The 23,898-nt window shown below is 45.6% G+C and overlaps 1 protein-coding gene across 12 annotated transcripts in view; it reads right to left on the bottom strand.

The window, feature by feature from the left end:
* Positions 1-22,732, bottom strand: part of PRRC2B (proline rich coiled-coil 2B) — a 49,978-nt gene extending 27,246 nt beyond the window's left edge. For 7 of the 12 annotated variants that reach the window (XR_009820076.1, XR_009820075.1, XM_062011997.1 and 4 more), the window contains exons 1-5: positions 17,928-18,136; positions 4,219-4,386; positions 3,085-3,262; positions 2,773-2,875; positions 1,838-1,910 (exon numbers count right to left, since the gene is read on the bottom strand). Coding sequence is in view for 10 of the 12 variants with exons in the window: in XM_062011997.1 (XP_061867981.1) it covers positions 1,838-1,910; positions 2,773-2,875; positions 3,085-3,262; positions 4,219-4,333 (469 nt within the window). In the remaining 2 variants the exon portion in view is untranslated. Of the gene's footprint in view, positions 1-1,837; positions 1,911-2,772; positions 2,876-3,084; positions 3,263-4,218; positions 4,387-5,332; positions 5,351-17,578; positions 17,597-17,927; positions 18,137-21,488; positions 21,648-22,521 lie in introns of those variants that run through there. The other 5 variants (XM_062011993.1, XM_062011991.1, XM_062011992.1 and 2 more) reach the window with 5 other exon arrangements.
* Positions 22,733-23,898: the final 1,166 nt, after the last annotated feature.

The following is a 23,898-nucleotide window of genomic DNA, read 5'->3' on the forward strand; positions in this document are numbered from 1 at the left end:
ACCCTCCTGTCCTCTCCTCCCTGCTGCAGCATTTTTAAGATGCAGATCATTGGCCAGAACAGATCAGGTTCACTTCTTGTCAGTGGCAAATTGTCTTGCTGAGTCATCAGCCACCCTAGAATGACTGCTTTCTGCCCATTCTAAAGATCTGCCAGTGACTGCAAAACAAAACCCTGCAATTCTCTTAAATCTGTTGTCAAGAGAACATTGAAAAGGAAATTGTGTCAGCATTATTGTACTACTAAACATTTTAAAGTGCTTTTTTTGAGACCTGTTTCTTGGTGTTACTTGGTTAATGCTCTGTTTTAAAAAGGGCATTTCAGAATTACCATGTTACAAGTACCAGCACTGAGTACTGAAGACCTGACAAGAGAGTCTTATCTATCATTATCCTTTGTTGCCCAATCAAAAATTGGCTTAAGTCACCTTAAGCTTCTTTAAGTCACTTTCTGGAACTTGCTCCCTGCACAAGACCTCCCACCTGAACATTTCCAGAGAAGACACTGCAACTGCTGCACATATCTTCAAATGTTTTGGACAGATGAGAACACACAAGAAGGACATTTTTCAAATACATAAAATACTCAAGACGTGCTGAGAGTTCAGATTTCTACTCAACTAGAATTGCAATGAGAATATTAACAACACATAAACGTCTTTCAGGGCAGATTTCTACTTCCCAGGTAAGGCTACACAATGTAATAACTGTTGATGTGCAGGCATTAACAATTTGCACTCTAACCCTAGGCAGTATCCCACTGATAAAAGATTTTCCAGCAGTAATACCTAGAAGAGAGCAAAAAGCAAATGACCTTCCTCTTTGCCAATGGTTTTAGAAACTGTTTTATTAGCTTAGAAGTAATTGCTCAACACCACTGGAGAAGAGGTGCAAGGATGGGATGGCCTAAGAAGTCCTTTCAGTCAGACTTCTGATGCTTCTGTGATTCAATTACCTTCTAATTAAGCTGCTCTTAGTCACATATGCAACTCTTTCCTTGGGTTGAGAACTCTATATTGATAAGTGTGACCTAGAATGAGTTTTCAAAAAAATCTTTAAGAACATTGTTAGATGATCAGATTTCAAAATGACTCTACAGGAGGCCCACAGCAACAGTCTTCAAAAAGTACCAATTAACCAAACAAGCCTTTGTGCTTGCCCGAGGTTGGTGGAAAATGCAAGTCTTAGCTTTAACACGCAGTCTTTAAGGGATTCACTGAAGTTAGGATAAGCTCATCCCCTCCATTTCTGCAATCTGCAGCTGTCTCAATTCTTCCAAATCTCTCTGCAATTTCATTGCACAACTGAATGTTGATGGGTTATTAGGTGAAGCTCCCCATGCTACTAGCCATGGAGATGTCTACATTTCCAGTCTACAATGTCCTCTCTTCTCCTTTCTTCTTCTTCTAAAACAGTCCCTTCCCTTTTCCAGTGTTTTCTGTCCCTTTATCACATATTGCTCTAGGCTGATGGAAGATGCTTAACAAAGGAGCAAATATTTCCCTTCTCCTTCAAAACCTGCACGTCACAGAACCCCCTGCTGCCTCCCAAGTACATGAACCATTCAGGTCCAAGGTGGTGATGACACATTCTTTTCAAGCTCTGTCTTGTACCAGCAGACCTGAACAGATGCAGTTGCATTGTTCCAGCCAACTCCACACACTACAGATTGAAAACAAGACTCATATGGCCTCAGTGCACCGTAACCAAGACAGCTGTGTCTCATTCTGAATCAGTCTAGACAGCGAGAACAGGAAAACATGGAGCCCACCCCACTTTCATGCCTGTCTGGGAGAAGCAGGCATGTACCCAGCTCCATTTTCTGTTTATCATACTCACCACCTTCTTGTCCTGCTGGCTTTCCATTCAGCTGTGCCCATGACTTTGGTCCACCTGGCACTGAATTTGTACTCTGAAAACAAAACATCAAAAAAAAATCCCAACGCCCACAGATCAGTGAAGTCTTGTGACTGTTTCTCATTGACAGGCTGGCACCTGCTCTGGTTGAGATCTCTAGATCACCCAGATGTCACTGGATACCACAGGTCTCCCCAGCTTCTTGCTGGGGCTAAATTTAGCTGCCCCAACTCAAATGTTCTATGATGCTACAGCAAAAATACTCCTCTCTGCTCTGCCTCACCTCTCCTCTGCTCATCTTCATCAACTATTTCCTCAAAACATTCATTTCGCTTTCCTCCATCTAATCAAACTTTCCCTTTGTTCTGTTGCATTTTCCCAAATGGTTCCTCTTAATCTTCTTTATCCCATGCCACACCTCAGCTTGAAGGCTATCCTGCTTTCGAAGTTTTCTTAGTTGCCAGTAGCTTTTTCAGGTCCTGACACTGGCTACTCCTCCCCCCACATAACCGGATCTCTTTTAATCAAGTCTCATCAGACTGGGAGCAACAGTTGGATCTGTTGTCATCTAGTGACACTTGAATTAGACCCAAATAGTTTCGAAGTGCTAACCAGCCATCCCACATTCCAGTCATTCTTTTTAGACTGAAGCTAGACTTTCTGCACACACTTGGAAGGTACAAAGGTAACATGCACAGAACTATAGTCTAACTGCAGCACAGTGTTCCCAGAGCACAGTAACTTGGAGTCAAGATAGTCAATTCTACAAGAAGTGATTATACACTATGGTTCCTGTAAATTGCAGTCTGTTCATTCTTACTTGTGTAAGGCAACATAGACAATTAAAAGGAAATCCTCAGGCTGTCTGGGGACAGGAGAAGCAGGGTGGCAGTCACAGAGACACCTTTGGTACCCACCTCCTGACTGATTGACTGTGTCGGCTTCTGTAAATTGGAGACAGATTTCTGCAAACCCTGCTGCGGCAGCGACTCCTGCAGCTGTGCAGCCGTCGCACTGGAACTGAACAGAAACAGCAGAGGTGAGATCACAGGGGAAGGAAGGCAAGAAGACAGACAGACAACTCTGACAGTATAGCAGCTGCTAAAAGATCAAGCTAACATTGGCTGTACATTGGCACAGACAACAGAGTTGATCACTGCAAGGTCCAACAGTAGTACAGCACTGAACAACTGCTGCTGCTTGTCTGACAAAAGTATAATCCTGCCTACCTCTTTTGGTCTGGCTGATCCTGCTTGTTTGCCCATCCTGTACCGTCCTTGGGTACTATAACGATGTTAGGGTCGTTTCCTTTGTTCTCAGACTTCAAGCTAGGCAAGTTTGCAGGAGGTGGCATACGCCGGGCAGCAGCAACTTTCCCAAGACTCTGTAAGCCATGTCTAGGAATAACTAGGAGAAAGTAACAATGGCAGGTCATAGAGGGTTATATCCTCCTCGATAAGCAACCTTAATTAGCATACTGTGGCTGGGTGCAGTCACGTCATGCAGCACCACTGCTGCTGTGTCAACACACAGGTCATTTCCCACAAGACCACAGCGAAGCAGCCGTCTGTTGTGGCAGCTGGCTAACAGGCAGCCTCCTACAGCAGTCAGGAGGGACAGAGAAATAATTCTCCTTAACAGAAATTTCCCACAGTCTTTTAGCTCCCTATGTAGATATTCCTATCTCATCTCACCAAGGAGAAGCAGTACTGCCCCTTCACAGCTTGGGAAAATGGCCATCCAAGTCCATCTCTTACCAGGCAAACTGGTAATCAAAACCAGGAGTTCTGAGGTCTAGCTTATCCAGCTCTACCAACAAGATCACATTTATCAAGATAGTGTTTTGTTTTCTTTGCTGTTCTAATCCCATACCAATCCAGAAAGTCCAGGCAATGTTTCATTTTTTTTTTACCCCACCATCTATTTTTGGTCACATCTCCACTACAAAACGACTTCAGGTTTTTCCCCAGGGGCCTCAGTCCTCGACTCTCACCTTGCACAAGGTCTGACCAACTTAAGCCACTTCAGTCAGCTTAACTGCTCTGTCTTGGTACAAGCTAAGGCCTGGTAAGGCTTTCACTCAAGTTCGCAACCTGATCACTTTGTAGCAGAGACATGGGCTAAATGAAAGAGCTGACTATCACCCAGCTGTTTTGCCATAATTCCTCCCTGTCTCTACAGTAACAGCAGCACAAAGAATTGCAAACATTTTCCTTGAAGTCCTAATGAAACACAGGCACAAACAGTTCTGCAACCCAACTGCATCCCACTGGTATCCTAACCCCAGGGCCAACCACCTGAATTAGCCCTGCAACAACAGGCTTGGAAGACACTGAAAGGAGCTTTCTGAAGGCATTTCTTACCTGTAGTTCTGATAGCTTCTATTGACTTTCCTTTATACTTATCAAACAGGCTGAGAGTCGAGTACTTGCTTTTCCCATCCTTTCCCTTGGTTATTTGCCCCAAACGATCGGACATTGCGATGAAATGTCATCTAGTAAGGAAATTTCTCTGCGCCGCTCCCGATCTGCCTTTTAATGAAAGAGAACCAGAGAAATGCCAAACTGATTATTTAGCCACAGACAAGTAAAAAGCAAAACACACAGAACTGTTAGAATGGAGTATTCAGTGAGCAGCCACACTAAGTTACAAGGTTTTAATCCCCTCCTCTCCAGTCACAAGAAGCTCACGGACTTTAAAATTCATAAACTGAATGGAAAGAACTGCAGGAACACATGTGCACAGTGTTAATTTTTCCTCCAGTGCTGAAAGAAGTGAGCTTTTTAAAGTATGAGAATACAAGGGAAGGTGGCCAACATATGCACAAAGATTCCTAAACAAAAGAGACAGGAAAACACTGTATCCTATATCACACTGGAATTTATCACTGGGTTTCCCACTGAAGCAGGTTTGTAATGTTTGGAATTATGGTTCCACAGTGAACACAGTTAATGAGTCCTACCACCAATTAATGCTTTGAAAGCATCACCTGAAGGCAACAGAATTATTTCTTCAAATTCCCTTTTCCCATCTGCTGTCCATGAGAGAGAGTTAAGGAGTCTAAAAAACCTGCTCAAATGAAACCAGTTCAGGCTCTTGAACTTGTGGGTACAGTAGCTCTACTCTGAATCCTGAAAAAACTTTATAAAACCAGATATCACTTCTCTGTTGCTGGCACATTCAACACCATTTTAGCTAGAAATGTACTTATCACAATGGATGTTAGTCTGTTAATTTTTTACTCTGATCTTTGCTGGCACAACATGCTGTGATTAACACCCTTCATGCAAGGTCTCTTTACTTTTACTTTTTGGCTCTTGGAGCCCAGGACAAAGCTGAAACATGGGGAATACACACACTGCAGGTCAACTATTATGTTGGAAAGAAAACTTTGCTTACTTTCAATAGACCTTTCATTTATTTTTTCAAGCATAATTATCTGTTTTAAGTTTTCTCAAACCAAGAGTTTAATCTAACCTTTCCACACAGAATTTAGATTTCCAGATTTCTTGTTATAAAGCCTCCACTTCAAGTCTAAAACTTCTGGCAGTTTCATTATACCATCTGCTAGGTCCCATCTTGGGGTTTCAACCCTGCTGGAGTAACAAAACATATATACACACACACACACACATATATTGGACCTTCCCACCCTTCACACCTTTTCTGAAACTCATTCAGCTGAAAGCACATTTCAAACACATCCAGAAATCACTCTGAAAGAAACTGTATCTAATCAGAGGCTACATATTCCACCAACAATGCACTATCAAACATGATTTCCAGTTAAGAGGATTATGTCATTATGTACAAATAAAACACAGACCACAAATATGTTGAATATAGTCAGTTTGAGAACGTATTGTGAACTACAACTAGCTGAGTAAAGCCCATGTTTACCCTCCAGCCTTTACTTCTGACCAAGAAACCTGGCATCATGCAGCATTCGTTCTTGCACTGCAGGATTTAAATATGGATTGGCAGGAGGAAAAAGCTGTGGACTCTGTGTCCTAGGCAGCAAGGAGCGTGGTCAGGGGCAGAGGAAGAAAAGCATTATCGATCACTCCGCATCCCTAGGATGCTCACGTTAAAATGTCAAGCTCCACAAGAAGGCTGCAGCACAAAGGCTTGCAGAGGCAAGACGGATGGCCAGCTTTTCGAGGCAACTTTTTCTTCAGAGTAGCAAACAGATCTTTGGCTCTAGCGGGGTTCAATCTTTGCTCACACAGTCACTGTGTGCCAAAGAAAACAATATTACCTTCCTCACTTGCCCATTTCCACAGTATTTTATTAGTAGGACAGACACAGGGAGAAAAAACATGGATGAACACAGACTTGGCAAGAAAGTAGAACCTGCACTGAGAACAATGACCTGTTTGAACTGCAGAGATGGGGAAGCCCTATAGCAGGGGGAATAGCAGAGGGTGCTGCACAGCAGCCTTCAGCAGCACTGGCAGAAGCACAGCCACCTGCACTGACAGATATATTGAGCCTTGCAGAGGGAGCCTGGCTCAGGGTCTCTCCAGACCACATCAATGCTGTACCAACCTCACACAACCCCAAACAACAAAACCCACTTTTGAGTTTTATAAAACCTCAGGTCAGACAAAATTAGTAGGTATGAGGAGAAAAAAAGAAAACAACTACTACATCAAGTTCAGGAGTTAGGTGGTTAACAGAAAATCCACTGAGTTCCTGAAAGTCAGCATGCAAACAGCACACAGGGTAATGCTGCCAAAGAGAAACCCTGACAGTCACTTATGTAACTGGGTCTCAGCTGCCTCTTGATTACGTCTCATATCATTAGAAGGATGTGGGAGGAATAAACAACCACTTCAGAATAGAGGAGATGGGGATACGTTAGGATAAAGTCCCTTATCAAACTTTCTGGGACAGCTACCACAGCTGTCTGGATCACTGAAATTTACTTTGAACTCCTTCAGCACTTTGAAGCTGAAAAGGTAAAAAAGAGCTTTGTTTGTGTGTTATGTGTGTGCTCCAAAGGGGAAAATAAGTCCATGGAGAGGTGAGGCAATTTCCACACAGTCACTGTGCAAAGAGATTGCAGCAGCACTCAAAGCCATCTTGCAGGCAGGACCTTGTTGCCTGTTCCTCCTGACAGCAGCCCACTGCAGATCTGAGCTGTATATGGGTGATATTGGCCAAGGGGATCACTGTCACTTGTGTCAGAGAGGCCACAGAGTCTCCCAAGGCTGTCATGACATTGGACTATTTTCCCATCACACAGTCAAGCACAGAATCAAGGTAGGGGTCATCAAGGCCTTCCAGTCTCGTAGAGCAAAGCTATTTCTGATAAAAATTAAGTTCATTAAGAATCGAACTGCCAGCCTACATTGCTTATTACTGGGAGAGCCAGAACCAGATGCTGGTCGATGCTGGCAACTGAAAATTGATGGCCTCAGCAAAGCCTCTGACTTGTGCTCAGGGTTACTGTGTCCAATAGCTGACCCCAAAGAAAGTATTATTCCCTGTTAGACAGGAATGAAATTTCTGAAAGGTTTCCCCCTGGGTTTATAGAGGTCTTTGTGGGAAGGTTCACTATCAGTTTTATTACAGCCCTCAGTTATTCTCAGGTCTAGCTACGTCTCCTGTAATATACAAGGACAACACCAGAGTGCAAAATACTCTCTCAGAAGAAACAGAAAATACTGCAGTATGACTAGTTACATTAAGAGACTCCAGGGTACAAATAACTGCACCAGAATCACTTCCCAGGCAGAGTCCTGCTACTCAGGAGTCTTCATGACCACACACGTGCCTTGGATTTGATGGTTCAGTACTGACTCTGTCTAACTGCCTTTTAAACAGACACATTCTAATCCAGAGGGTAACAATGACATTTTTCAAGTGGCAGAGCATGTAAGTCTTGAAGCTACAGCAGGGACCTAACTGATCATGGGGAGTCTGTCCTACAAAAAGAACCATATGAAAACCTTGAGTTACTGGCACTGGTAACAACTGGAAACCCCTGAGCTAAACACACAGTCAAAGAGAGAGACTCCTGATAAACGGGATTGTCTGCTCTTTGTAAATCCATGTAAGAAACAGGCTGGGCTGCTGGTGTTTTATTCACAAGACTTCAATGGAGCTCGAATACCTGGAAGTTGTCCAGCCTTAATTGAACAGGGCAAACAGATTTATGAAAGGTAACACACATACTAGAAGGGATCACTTCAGCTACTTGCACACCACTGAGCTCTACACTGAGCACAATCAGTTGGGCAAAGGACCCGAGACCACTGCAGACTTTCACAGCAGCAGTCACAAACATGAAACAAGCAACAGGACAGAGATCAACAGTGAAACAGCTTTTCTCCAGAAGCAGGAAGAGTTTTGATCTGAAATTTTATACAAATTTTTCAGAAATGGAGATTGCAAGAACAGAACTGTACCTTCAGAAAAGCAAAGGGCTTGGAGTTGAAATCTATTGCAGTTTCTAATGTTACTGGCAACATAAAACCTTTTAAAAAACATAATATAATTTTATAGAAGATCAGTGATGTTCACTCTTCTGCTGAATACACACATGGTCAATTTTGCTGGTACTTCTCGTAGCTAAACGTTTATCTGTCAACAGGGAGATATCACTACTTCTGGAACATATCCCACCAGGAATCACCTGTTTGTGAAACAGTCATCACCTGCTTCAGTCATGACAGACACCACTGGCTGCCCTTGGAAGAACTTTGGTGAAACAACGTAACCAGCTGCAGCAGTGGCTTGGTGCAGAGGCCTCTAAATCCTGTGGAAATCCTATCTGGGCCAGTCAGAGACCATCAGCCTAGCAGGGAAGGGACCAGATGAGCATTCAGCTCCTACGAGAGACTGCTTAGCAAGAAGGGGAGCAACAGGAGAATAATAGCATCCCTGTACAAAGTCAACAGGATCATCCTCAAAGAAATGTGCAGAAGAGGCAGAGACTGTAGCAAGGGTCTAGGCTACAAAAAGAACCTTGCTTGCTGTCGTTCTGCTGCATTGCTTCCAGAGGGAGCTGCCAAGATTTGCTGGTACACCTGAAAAAGGGCCTGCCAAGATCCTGAATGTGGTACCAAGGCCTGCCAGACACACAGAAGTAAGTCAGCAGTCTGCAGTGCAGAGAAAAGCAAGGACAGTTCCTGATTCACGAGCGAGGACTCTTCTTGCTTGCCTGAACAGGCATATTTCACAGTGTGTATTTATTTATTTATTTATTTTAATTCTGCACAATTCCAGCTCTCTCTGCATCTCCCGCAGACTTCGTTTCCTTGTTAAGATAGGGATTAGGTGGCCAGGATCACAACTCCCATGATTTATTGCAGAGGTATGCTGCTAGCTGAGTTCAAGGCCATCTGCCAGAGGACTTGCCCGCTGGCCACCCCCATCATCAGACCTCTCTAAGCAAAGCCACTCTGGATTTGAGGCATGCAGCAGGATCATGAAGAGGAGAGGTAGAGACTTCTGAACAGCATATTTATTAACTCTGTGGTGTGGAGCTGAACAGGCAGAGATAAAACAGGACAACAGGTGGGGGCAGAAAGGGCATGTCCTGTAAGACAACTTGACCTCATTTTCTCAGCTCTGTCACCAAGCTCACCTGCTGCCTCTTATAAATGTACCAATAGGCTAGGAATCACAACTACAGTTACTGAACCATGGCACAATTCCAGAGAAAGCATCTCAGGTTTGGCCTGTAAATTACAGAAGCCTCACTTCTCTCATAAACAGCTTTTCCGCGCTGGGAAGGTGGGTAGGCAGAGAAAGGCAGTCAGAAAGGATGGATTTGAAACTTACTGTAAAGCAGATAAAGCAGTCTGGAGAAGAACACAATTGTCCTTTCACACAAACATTAATGACTTCTGTGGTCCTTTCTGTAAGGGCTGGACAGACAATGTCACACCCTGGAAAGGAGCTCTGACTAAAGATGCAGTTAAATGTAAGAAATACTTCATCTTGAGGATGCAAGGCTATGGCACAGAGCACAAAAATCCAGTCAGAAAGCTGCTCCACAGCCCACAGAAAGAACCTGTGAGATCCTGTGCTGAAGAAACACCTCGTTCCTTTCCAAGCAGCTGAAAACTCAAGGTGTGCAGCTAATTCTTCCCTTGAAAGAAATGTCTGTCTACAATAGTCCTACAGAGAAAGATTCTGTTTTCTGCCTATCTGCCCCATTACACCATAAAGAAAGAACTGACTCATTGGTGCCAGCTTGTCAGGAAGGAATAACCGTATCTCTAATTCAAAAGGAAGCACTGCAAGGTTTTTGTATCCCTCCAAATCAAGAACTCATTACTGCAGGGTATCTCACTTGGACAAACCTGGAAGCACCAATGACCAACATCACACTCATTGCCCTCTCATCCAGGCCATAAAGGTGCTAAATGAGACAAGACCCAGAACAAATTGCCTCTGATGCACCTATCTATAAACCTCAGCAGGCTCAGAAGCCATGACCTGTAGGCACTTCTGTAGCATGACACAAGAGAAATAAAGCATATTTCTTTGCTGTTTCACACTTCAGAGGCAAAGCCCACAGAAGACAGACAGAGCAGTTCAGTTCAGCAAGAACCATCTGTGGCCTCAACAAACCTAGATCCCCTCCACACTCTTACAGAAGAGGAAAGGAGGTGACCTAGTGATCTCTATGAGCTGCCTGCACAAAGCAGGGCTCATATTCAAATGCAAATCTTTACCTTTAAAATTGTACTTATGCTCTGGCTTCCCCACAACCAAGGCCCAGAGCTGAAGCACACTATATGCAGCCTCGAAAGTGATTCCGCCTTGCTGGAATTGCTCTGAGATCGAAACACCCAAGGAGTATACAGACATACACCATTTTGTTCCCACAATGCCAGAACAAGGAGGTTGATTGTGAGCAAGCAATTTAAATTCAAATACAAAAGAAATCCCTGGAATAATATTCTGTTGCCAAAACTTGTTCAAAAAGCTCCTGGCAACATTCAGCTGAACTATAAGGTAAACTGGGCATTTAGGTATCTGAGCAACAATAATAGACTGTGAGTAGCTGGTAGGGATCACTTGGGTAATGGGGCTGGTACTACCAGTCCTATTTTACAGACTGGGTAACCAAGGCAGAGAAACAGTTTGCTCAAGTAACACCATAGACAATATCAAAAGACCCAGAGCTTAGGTTTCTGCCCCAGTCACCCAAACCTGTACTGGCAAGACCCTCAAAGATAATATAGCTCATAATGACAAAGGAGCAAGTTGTAAAGAAGAGTCAAACAAGGAGGGAATATATTGCAGCGGCACCTGCCACACCTAGAACAACCTCTTCCAGTGCAAGAGACTGTGCAGTGGCACACAAAGTGGGCCCAATCTGGTTCACTGCTCCAGAGGAGCCCACACAGGCAAGAGGCACCCACACAAGCACAAACATTGTGCTCAGGCCACTGCATCAGGTCTTCAGTGTGACAGCTCAGAGCAAAGATTCTTCCATCACTAACGACTGAACACCACTGCATTTTAAGGTTGTGAAATTCTTTTAGTCCTGACACTTCTGCCACAAAGACTTTTAAAAATCGTCACAGTAATGATACTCATGTAATCCAGGTGAGATACAGCAAGAAGAGCACAGGCAAAAAACTTGTGCTATCAGTTCCAGAATCCAGATCTAAGCCTCTGAATCATCAGATGCAGCTCACCTTGAAGAACATGGGCATGGACAAGTGGAAGGGCCATCATCAACTGCTGACAGAGAATAGATGCATTCTGAGGAGTGACCAGAGAAATTCTTCCAGTCAAGTCACAAACATTTCACAAATCCTTCACCTGGTCCCAAGCTCAGCAATTCATTCCAGCTCTCAGCAGTGAATGTAACAAACCAGTTTAAATAAAATAAGCAGAGAGGAAATTGGAGATTTCACAGCTCCAAGAATGAAATCAAATCAAAGCTGTCAATCCTTAGGGTTAACAATTGTGGGTTTTTTTTTTTTTTTCAGGAACAGATACAGCTCTGTTTTCTCTGCAGTCTCCAGAAGGCTCACAATGGAATGGGGAGATCAGTGTTCACCTTGTGCAGATCAGCCTCACTACCAGATCTAGGCTCTGGTAACACCACTCTCAGGCTGCCTGCTGACTATTGGGCATCAGCTCCCACTAAAGCTATGCACAGAATGTTATCTTTATGAAGAGAAAGACTATAGATAAAACCCAATTAGCAAGCAGTAAACACCAATTCCTCAGTGCACACACAATGGAGAGGTGCCTGTACACCCCTCCTGAGCAGATCCCTGAGTCTTGTTCCTGATGGAAGCTCATCCGGCACACACCTTCACAGCCAAGCAAGCCAGCACCACCACACACACTGCAGGGTACAAAGTTGCCCTGGCAAGAGCTGGATACATCTTTATCTATCAGATTTCTGTGATTTCCCACAGCCATCAAGGCTGATGCAGCCAGTTCAAACCATTAATAAGATTACAAGCAGTTCAGACAAGCCTGCATTTCATGAACACTGCAGATGCTGAAGCTTCCAAGGAAGCATTCCTCCAGGCTCCTCAGTTGTAACAACACTAGGGTAACACAGCATTGCACAGCAATTCTTCTTAACAGGCAGCCTATTCATAGAAGTCATTTGCACTACAAATGAATGCCAAGGACGCCAACAGGAATCTGATGGGAAAAGGACACAGGTACAAAGTGGTAAGAAACCACTTTTACATGCTGTGTGATTCAGTATTCTGAAGAAAGGAGCTTTAAATATCTTTAGGTAGCTTTAGCTTTTCTAGAGAGCTGAGCAACTCAAACTATGCACAGGACATCTGGACTATGCTAAGCCAGGCAGGAAGTGAAAACATTTCACAGATGCCTCGATTTACATAGGTATTTGCAGTGCATAACTGACAAGGTGTGTAAGTATCATCACTTCCATTTTCCAGATAGGAAAAGGACACCACAGAACTCTGCTGCTACACTGAGTCACAGAGCAAGAAACTGATCCTCTATCTCCCACCTTATGGTGCTGGAAACCACCCTCTGGATCACACCACGCTCCTAATGCTGTGGGGCCAGCAGCAGCACGAGGCTCTGCTCCAGAGAAGTTCTGGAGAAGCAGGTCCACCATCTCCATCAGGGAACACTGTGAACACCTCCTAAATGAACCAATCTGCAGGCTGCTTTCACCACAACAGGATCACAGGCACCACTAAAAGCAACAGTTTGCTCAGATGCAGAACACTAACTTTGTAATAATACTCAGATGTCATGAACCTGCACCTAAATGACAGTTCATGAAGTTTCAATTGCTAAGTGGGAGCTTCATTCTTTAGTTATTTCAGAAAAAGATGAAACCATACTTCATACTATTCCAGCCGTGAAGATGAGTTCTTTGAGCATGTCCCTACTCCCCTGCCTGCCTCACAGCCCACTCCAAACTCTGAACAAGAGCACTTAAGGCTTTTGTACAGGCTCCTAGCCCACATGCAGGTAGGAACAGTTGAAGAACCTACTCCACAGCAGAACTCTTATAAAAAAGAAATCACTATATTCCCACACAAGAAGCACCTAGGGGAGGCAGAGTCCCAGTGCAAACTCTTCAAACCTGACTATTCATTCCTTGAAGCATCATCACAATTCCTCTCCAAAATGTCTCAATAGCTACCCTCCATGAAAACTCTTCCATTAGGGTGCTAACTCTGCAAACACTATGTGGTTTGCTCCTCTTATGTGCTACTCACCTGAAATACAAAGTCTACCATTGGGTGCTCCTAATGGCTAACTGAAGCACTGTGGACATTTGAAGTACTGCAGTCCTCCTAGCCAGATCCCAGGGTGGGCTGGGCTGAGCAAGTCTTTTCTTTCTTCTTGATATTTTTGCTGTATTTCTTCACACTTAAGTTTGGCTCACACCTGTGCCTCCTTTCACTTTTCCATGTTTCAAATAGAGCCTTCACCTCTTCCTTTTCATTCAACATATGATTGTTTTCACAAGCTCTCCACAAATTAATACATGTAGTGTCTTAAAGGTCTAAATCTGACCTCTCTCTTACCTTTTCCAGTTTATCAGCACTTTCTTGAAAATCCAAATCTTCAGAACCAAAATACAAACACCACATCTTGGCTGTAAATACAAGGACCTCCTGCAGAACTGCACATATGCCTTTTAACACCTCAAAACCACCTGTCCTCACAGACCCCACAGTACTGCAAGTTTAGCAGCTTCACAACACACCAATGTCACAGGTAAAATACAGAACGAGTCAGGTCTACTAGGCCAGCCTCCAGTCTGCCTCAATTACAGTTCCAGTGCTCCCAAATAACTCTTAAGCTCAAACTTCTCAGTTACTTTTGCACAGGAAGTACATGCACATGCAGAGAAGGTTCTCAATACTAGTACAATTTGCTAACTAGAAATGAAAACAAGCTATGTTACCATGAGGCTTAGCATTATAATATATATCCCCTGCCCCATTTTTCCCCTCCTGTGGGAAAGGACAATCTTTAAACTAACCAGATGGGTTCTGCACATACCTGCAAAAACCCCTACAGAAGGTGCTTTCCAGGAGCATGCTGTCCAGACTGTCACAGCAAAAACCACTTAATATCAGCAGTTAGAAAAAGATGTTCTGTCCAGAGTGCTGCACCTTCCCAGCCTCTTACCTGTTCCACTCATTGTCTGAGACCTGACAAGACTCAGTTTTATTTCTTCTGTTTCAAATGACAAACTCTAGCGATAAGGAGCTGTGAAATTATCAACCTATTAGGAGAATGAGTCAGTGCCACATGCAAAACAAAACCCACTTACAAGGCATGATTAGCTGAAGAGCAAGGATAAGTATCATACTGAGACAACACACTCCTTGCTAAACTGCAGAATAAATGACAAACCTAATAAAGAGCAGAGATGACCAGAAAGTAAACCCTCTCCCTCCCCTGAAGTTACCATCCTGTATTCATTAAGGTTCTCCTGTTCATATTGCTTCTACTCTTACAACAATTACAAGTGGAACAACACATGTGGAAAAGCCACTACAGCAAAATTTCTTTGTACAGACTATCATCATAAAAGCAAAAGTAAAATGGCTTACTATTATTTTCAATGCAGCAGCATGTAAGTAAGGCAGCCTGGCTCACTCTTAAAAACTTTAAATTACTTTGCTAAGTACAATGAAGGCCTTGAGCAACCAACACCTTTAGATCTTAAATAGGCAGGTAATTCTGAAACGGATCATCTAGGAGGCTCTGCACTGCACAGCTTGGGCAAACTGGAGGCACTACCATGCATGCCTAAACCAGGGGCCTGATTTTTGCCAGTTGCACCTCAGATGCAACTTCAGGACAAGGAAGATGGAGTCAGGTGCCATGCCAAAGCGTCAGTGTCACAGACATGAGGACTGAGGACTGTTTGTCTTTATAGCAGCCCTCAGTCAGATACCACAGCATGCTGCGTCAGGCAGAAGACAAACGCCAACTCTTAATGCCAGCCCTACTTTTAGAAGGAGGTTGTTCAAGTAAATTAGCCTTTGAAGTTAGGTTTTACCCAAAGCTTTAATAAAAGGCTTTATTAAAACATCACTATAAAGTTAAATCATTTTAATAAAAATTCTTTAGGAACATTACTCATATTTATTGAAACTAAGCATTTGTATGGACTACTTACTTACTCTTCCAGCTTCAGCCAGTTGGCTGAGTTTCACTTTTAAGCTCTCACACACAGAGAGAAAAAGGAAAAAAAGCCCATGGCTGATGAAAAAATACTCTCTAAGACCAAAGAAAAATTCTACATATTTAGAAAAAACAAGGCACTACATAATGACAGCTTTGGAATCCTATGTAAAACTCAGGGTTTACTGCTTACTTTTTTTAAAGAGCAAAGTTGTCTGCTCAAGTCATGTAGAAATAGATTTTCTCATCACTGAAGACTGCTGGAAGCATCCTAAAATGTTTGACATCTAGTCTACTCAAGTTGTGCAGACCACACCAACAAACAAGGAATTAACTTACATTCAATGTGCATATCAAATTAAGCACAAAAACAAACTACAGCTAGCAGCAGAGTTACTCATGCTGGTTTGAGGAGACATGCAATTGCAAAAAAAGCAAACCAAATGGCATTTGTGATTTGTCTGAGTTATGATTTTAATATGAACTTTCCAACTGTAACAAGAAAAATGGTAGACAATTTCCAAGAGGTCATATAGGAGAGGTCTTGTTCATCATACCCCAAAAATAGACTCTGTTAATGAAGAACCACCTCTTAGGCCACAGCCCTGAAAGAAATAGCGTCACCCACAATGAAGCCAGAGAGATTTCAGGGACCCCAAGGGCACTCCTTATTAAACCCAGGCCCATTTACAATACTCCATTTGAAGTGAAAAATGCAGGTAGACAGTTCAACTTTTCAGACACAAATGCTCCTGAAACCGTCACTTTACATCTTCTTAAATCCCATTGTCAGAACATGGTCTCAGTCTCAATCCTCCTGACCTCTTCCACATGACTCTACTCTCCAGTGCCTGGACTTGAGCATTAGCTTTTAGGACACAGGTTTAACTACCTTCGTCCCCGCTTAACATAGAAAAGGCAGGTCCAAAAGTAACATCCTTGCCAGTTAATATCTGAGAAACATCAGGAGCCAGTTCTTCAAATTTGAGCTCTCCGAGGCACAGACTGGCTATTTATACACCATGCAAGCGTCCATGGCAGCTGAAGTCCAAACAGAATCTCCACTATAAACTTCGATTTAGTCCTGGAAAAGGCAGGATACCGATTCCCCCTAAGCAGACTACAGCAGATGATGTAGACCCTGTAATATGCTTATACTTAAAATCCATTCCTCGAAAGAAACAAAATTACTTAAGTCCTAAACATTTATGTTTCTTCGATGTTATCATCCCCAACACCACTAACGTCAACATACAAATATTTGGTCAGTTGATACTCAAAAGAGTTCTCTCACACTCAGAAGGCAGAAACAAAAACAACTTTCCTAACAAAACCCACAACTCCCAGCTCATTCAAACCCCCTTCACCAGCTTCGACTTTGGGGATCAGGGGGTCTTCGTAACCGTCGTAACGGGAAAAAAAAATTCTACTAGTTCACAACCACCACTACTAAACAAACCACCCTCCGCTGGAGATGCAGAGCACACGTGTCCCAGGACCCGCATTAGGGTTTCCCCGCTTGCAGCACATCTGCTCCCACACAGAGATGAAAAACTCCCTCGTAAACCCTTCCCCCTCCAAGAAAAAAAAAAAGCCAAAACATTTTTTTTCCAAACCTACCTAACAAGCTCGCCCAGCACCGAAGAGCACAAATTCCAGCCGTGTTCCGCCCCCCTCTCCGCAGCTGCCCCGCACACCCCCCGCCACAAGCCGCATTTCAAGCTTTCGGCCTCAGCAACCCTTTTGTAGGCTCCCGCACAATAACAAACCGACCGAGCCTTCTGGATGCCATCCCCCTCACACCCCCCCCTCCCGCCCCTTGTTTTGCTTAGACACACACACACACGGCGCGACAAAAATATCTTTGTGTCACACTCCAGACGATGAAGAAAAACAACCTGCCTTTGCGGCGGGCAGCCCCTCCGCTCGCCCTCGCCCCCAGCCCCTCCTGCACCCCGCCGGGCAGCGGAGCAGCGGCTACGGCTCCAGCCCCGCCGCGCGCAGGGACACCCGCCCAACGGGCCTCCCCCCGCACGGAAAACGGGCCCCACGCTCAAGCAGCCCCCGTCAGCCCCCTCCAGGCCTCATCGCGGCCCTCACCGGGGACGGGGCCGGAGCCGGCCCGGCCAGGCCAGGCCCCGCGGCTGCTCCTGGCGCCTCCATCCCCGCGGGGGTGTGAAAGGGGGAGATCGCACAATAAACACAGGCGGTTACAACAGCCCGAGATGTGGGCTCGCCCCCAGAGCCGGCCCGGCCCCCCACCGCCAGGCCCCGGGCCGGGGGACTCGCCCCGGCTGCGCTGCCGCCTCCTCCCCCTCCCGCCGCGCCGAGCCGAGAGGCCGCGGGGTGCCGCAGCCGCAAGCAGCTGCTGTCTCCGGCTCCATTTTAGGGCTGCCTCGTCCCACCTTCCCTCTCCCTCCCCTTCCTCCTCCCCCCCGGCCCCACTCACCGCCCCAAATATCCACGGCCGCCGCCGCCGCCGGCCCCCGATACCCACCTGTGGTGGTGGCGGGGAGCCGGGAGTGCCTGAGGAGCCGGGTGCGGAGGGGCGATGGGCGAGGGACGCGGCGGATGGCGGCGGATTGCGCGGCGGCGGCGGCGGGATGCGGGGCGATACGGGCTCTCGCTGCCGCTGCCGCTCCCTCCTCCTCCCCCTCCTCCCCCGGCCCGGCCTGTCAATCCCGCGCGGGAGGGCGCCGCGCCGCCGCCCTCCGCACAGCGCCGTCTGCAGGGCCCCGCCGGCACCGCAGCGACGGCCCAAGATGGAGGGGAGAGAAGGCGGGAGCAAGATGCTGAGGGGCGAAAGGGGCAGGGCCGCGGCCATGGCGGCTGCCTCCAGCCTGTCTCTCGGCACCACAGGCCCGGCCGTGAGGGAGCCATGAGGGCGGGCGGAGACAGAGGGAGCTGGGCTCGGTGGGATACCTGCTCCCTCAGGAAGGCAGCGGGTCGGGTGGGAGGCAGCCAGGCCACCAAACGCACCCCAACCCCTGTCAGCCTCTGAGGCCCCACGCTCGGTTCCCACCGTGTTGAAGGAGACCCCAAGCTCATTCCTCTACAGCCACCTCACCTCCAGTGACCTGTGCCAAGGAGGCCACTTCCAAAGGGGCACAGGAGGCTTTTTTCCCCCTCAGGTTTTTAGCTCCTTGCTAAAGGAGCAAGGTTAGGGCAGTGGGACAGTGATGTGGAGATTTCTGTCCAGCAAGAGCCAAGCTGCAAAACAATCAGTGAAGTCAGCCTAGGGCTCCTCCCTGGTTTAATGGGCAGCAGGTTAATGACAACTAACCCAGAACAACTGCCCTTTGGAAGGACTTCAGAAATACCTTTTAATTTTTTTCTGTCATTAACGATGATTGAAGTGAATGCAGTAGGGCGAGGCAGGCACTGCTCTCCCAAAAAGCCCCTCAAACTTAGCCATAAAATACAAATAGCTTCACAAGGCAAAGATGGTCCCTGCTCAGGCCAAGAAGAACTTCAGGTCAATACACTGCAATCAGCGTTCCTGGCCAGAAACTGGCACTAAAGATACCATAGAAATTGCCCAGGGTATATTTTATAGGTTGGGAGATGCAGTCTCCACATACAAGGATAGACCATTCTTCTTTTAATTCTCCTTCCCTGTAACCAACTTACATGGTTGTCTATCAATGTGACATATTGTAATGAAGTGTGCAGGTATTTATTTCTTAGGGACTCTCCATCAGTTTGCAAAAACAGCACACACGTACATTCACACAGCCACGAGTATAATATGTGTGGGACAAGCACCTGGGCACTTGCTGGCCTCCTGCAATTACCCTCTAGCTTACTCATGGCTCACCAGCCTTGTGCTGTCACCCTGCCCATCCTTGCCCATGAAGGGAAGGTGACTTTAGAGGGATGGTGCAGCCTGTTTTTCCTGCTTCAGGAAGAAAAGCCCCTACCTCTCCCCAGGTTACAGGAGCAGTGCAAGGCCTGGCACCTGGATCACTGCTCATGAATGATGTGTCTGATCTCAGACAGTCATTAAGAGTGATGCAGAGGGAAAAAAAATGCAGCAGCAGCTTTCTGGACCATATGTGATGTTCCTACAGTTGATCTGTGCTGCTATTGAAGTTGCCAGGCACTGAGCTACCAAGAGAGACACCACTGCTACTGAAAAACCATCATCTGGTTGTCAGATCCCCTTCTTTTCTGGGTTTCAAAGTATTACACCCTACTGCCCCATTGCTGTCTCATCTCATCTTTCCTGCAGCTCATTTTTTCTGTTTAGAGACAGCAGGCCAACGCTCACCATTTCTCTCCTTACAGCTTCTCACATAGGGGAGCCCACCCTCCTTCCTGACATTAGCAAACTCCCGCTCACATCGATGCACAAGGCAGCTGGGGCACTAGTCTGGTGTGTCTGAGCAATGGGGAGAGAAAAAACAGACAAGTACCCATGTGCACACACACACCAACAGCCCCTCTAACTTGCTTCATGCTTGTACAAGCCTCACTGTCCTCCATGAGAGAAGCTAAGGCCAAGTCAGATTTCCAGAGCGCCTCAGATTTGGGCTGCTGCTTTTAACATTCAGCCACCCTACACTGCAGCACCAAGATGTTTCACAGCCCATGTCATCTGAGGAGAAGAGAGCAAAGCATCTTGTGTTATATACTGTTGATGCACAATAACAAGCAGCACCCAGGGGCATGAATGTTGCCCTTCAGGAGATCGGGCAGTGTGGGATCCCCTCACTTTCAGTGACTCATGCAGCACCTGCAACCCCAGCCATGAGCAAGTGGCTCATGTGGGCTCGGCCAGGTCAGCTTTCTGCACACCTGCTGCTGTAATAAGCACTTCTCCAATGGTCTCTTTATGCATCTCCAAGGCAACAATCCAAGGCCAAGGAAATAGAGAGCCAATTAAAGGAAAAAAAAACCCTAATGCAACCTGTTGTGGAGATTAAAAGGCCAAAGCAAGCAAGTGAAAGCCAATTCCACATTCACTACCAGGTGTGTACACTGGAGTCCCCCCAAACTCATGGCTTTTCCACCTATACCCAGCAGCATGCTGAGGCCAACTCTATGGAGCTTTGCATGTCTCACGGTTCAGGATTGTGTTGGGGTTGGGCTTCTCTTCACCTCACTGTTCAAAACAATCAGAACAGTGAAAGGACATAGTCTGTCCCTACTACCAAAGGGAAGAATGTGGCTCCTCTGCATCCTGGTCCATAGGGACACCATCAGACCTCGGCATAAGGTGATGAGTTACTGTGCTGCTCTTTAAAAGACCTGCACCGTCTTTCACTTGCCTGCTATAACCCAAAACAAATGGTGTAAAATGAGAGCTGGTGGGATTAGACCCGCAACAGACTGTGAGGGAAGAGTGTTGACAGGGAGAAGAGGTTTGGGCAGAGACTGATGGAACAGGTTTCGCTTGAGTGAAGTTCAATGCACAGCTCTATGCAGGATCCACTCTGGAAGGGCTGCTCACCCACTGATTTTTGACCTGTTCCAGAGAGCTTAGCAAATTATCTGCTGGACAAGAGAGTCAAACTGTCTTGCAGCAGGAAGAGTCCTGCTTCCTCTTCCCAGGATTAATTACAAGTGAGAGCTGAAACCCTGCTGTGTGCTTCATCCTTCCACTAATGAAGTACCCTGTCAAATAGAAAATAACCACTGCAGAGGACTTGCAGCCCTAGTACAGAATTTACATCTACAGAAATGTCTTGTGACCTAAGGATTCCTAGAAATAATAGAATCTATATTATATTCTGCAGCTTCTACAAAAATTTGCTCTGAATCTCTAAATCCCTGACCATGGCTTGCGTTGTGCAGAGTGATTTACAGCAGAGCAAACTGAAGGCTAAATGCTCCTGTGCCATTTTGGTTTCACTTTGCTCAGCTGTAAATGTCAGCCTGCAGCATAAGACGGGGCCTTACTGCCCTCACAGTCATTCACAAAACCCCACAACCTCTTGGAAAAAGCAAAGCAGTCCTGCTCTGTTCCCCATCCAGAGGCCATTCAAGCACACACAAGGTACACATTTACCTTACTGGGTCATGTCACGGTCCTTGTAGTTTTCCATCTCTCTCAGGGAGCAGCTAACAACATCTGCTGCAGAAGAAACAAGCAATGGGCAGTTGTGAAGTAACCTGTCCATGGGAGAATACGCTTTCTAGTCCCAGGAGGCAGGAGCTGGTTTGTGCCCTGAAGCATGAAAATCCATTTCAAATTCAGTTGTGTTTAAATCAAGAATGGATCACACCTGCACCGACTTCATTAGCTCATCTGAGACAGCTACAGGGAAATTCAAGCCTGCAACTAAGTGAGTAGGGCCTTAGGACCCAAAAGCCAGTCAGCAAGAATATCAGTACAGTCGAGCTGTCATATATGAGAGGTGGGAGAGGAGACCTAAGTAACTCTGGCAGTTCTCTGTAATCCCATCTATGATGTTGTACTATGAAAACTAGGGAAATGCTGTGAAATCTAGAGCTCAAACAGAACAGAGGGACATTGGGTCTCAAATAGAGAAGGTTTATCCCCCCCAACCTCCCTTATTAAAGGCCCTAATTTCAACAGAGATATTTTAATAAGATCATTTATAAGAAGAGTAAAGAAGTGTTTTGACAAGAGAGAAAGCTGGAGCCTCTCACCTCTCTAAGTTGAAACAGACTATGAAATACCAGCCATGGGAAAGAGTATGGAAAAGTGTGAAAACCCAGGAATCTTGACATTTACACCAAACTGGGTTAAATGTGATCAGGGAAAGCAAAGACTGCAACACTACACTCACTGTAACTCACTAACTGATGGCATGGTCCCCTCTGTGCATCTGCTTTAAGTATCTGGTGTCTTGCAATGCAGTTACTATGTCTCTGCTCTCAGAGTCAGTTTGTAGAGTCTCTTAGGTTTTTTTCCCCCCAGCATTTATGGAATAGCTGACCAGTTCACAAGGTATGGAATTCAAGTCTGGCCTTGAGATTATTGAACCATTCTATGTACAAAGATTTACCAAACAGGTGGCCATGGGAAAACATGTTTGATTTATGATGGTCCACTCACTCTTCCCCCCAAATCTCACCACCAAGGCAGGACAAAACCACCGACTCCAGTTCCTTTCTACTGCAGAGGAGACTGGGTGTTCTCAGCTCTGGTCTTATTTGACATTTTCTCCCCTTCCTCTCAGTTTCCCAGATGAGAGCAGATTCAAGTAGTTCCTTGTTGCTCCTTGGAGCTGTGGGATCAGGTAGAGGCTGTTCCTTTACTCCTTTGTGGCCATGGAAGCTGCAGGCTTTGTATGAAAATGAGATGCCATTGAAGCATTTCTGTTTGCCAGACTATTGTTTGTCCTTTTAAAGTCTGCAGACCCATGCCATTCTTTGTGAACCAAGGCTGGCTGCCTGAAGGACAAACCAAAATGACTATTTAAGGCACTAAAAAAGGAAATAATTTAAAACAGAGCTGATTAAAAAGGAAGAAACTATTCTTTCAGCGAGAAGTGAATTGCTTTCAGCTGGCTTTAGAGCTGAGCTTTGCTTGCAATGAGAACCAAATACCAGTTGCCTGATACTACAAGTATTTTGGAGGCACTTCATCGGCCATGACTTCAGTTTTTCCCCATGTTCTTCTGCTCATCCTGGCTTAGTGATTTCCCCTTTGGCTGTGCTGTTCAGAATCCAACAAGGCTCTTCTCTGGGCAGCTTTTTAAAGCCCAGACTCTTACTTTATCCACTCAGAAGCCAAATATTTGAGGCTGGAGTAGCCACAAGACCTGCACTGACAAAGAGGAGAAAACCTCCCCAAAATGGAAAACAAGGGTAGGTGAATCCAGACCTTCCCCCAATTTAATGAAAGGCTTTTAAGGTACTTTAAATGATTTTGCAAAGTCTAATATTCAGTCTGGATTTAAACTAACACTGAATTTTGTTTCCTACCTTGAAACCCTTGTAATGACCACAGATGTGGCAGGACCACAACTTCACAGACACGTTTGGGTTCAAGGTTCCAACCTCCAATCACAACCATCTGATTCCTCAGCTCCATGTGTTGTGAGACAGCTGTTGTTTCACAGTTCAAAAATATCTCCCCTCACTCTGCCAAAGGGGACTATCAGCTGCTTCTGAATGTGATGAAGCTGATGAGAATAAGTGATTTTGGTAGCACTGCAACCCCTGCTGTAAGCAAGCAGACTCTGGCTGTCTCTGACAAGCGTGGCTTTGATCTGTGAGGGGATGATCACAGCCCAGCTGGTGTGTGAATCCAGCACACATGCAGAGAGAGAAATGGGAACTTGCAATTAACAGTGGCTGCAGGAATCACTTCCAGAGCCCCCAAGCCTAGGCCAGTGCTTGGAACACCTCCAGAGTCTCAGCATTCCCTTCTTTTTTAACTAGAGAATTTATAAAATAATGTCACACTTCAGTGAGCATTTTTCTACATGACTGGAGTTGTCCCTTGT

Source organism: Colius striatus, chromosome 19, assembly GCF_028858725.1.
Source record: "Colius striatus isolate bColStr4 chromosome 19, bColStr4.1.hap1, whole genome shotgun sequence".
Classification (NCBI taxonomy): Eukaryota; Metazoa; Chordata; class Aves; order Coliiformes; family Coliidae; genus Colius; species Colius striatus.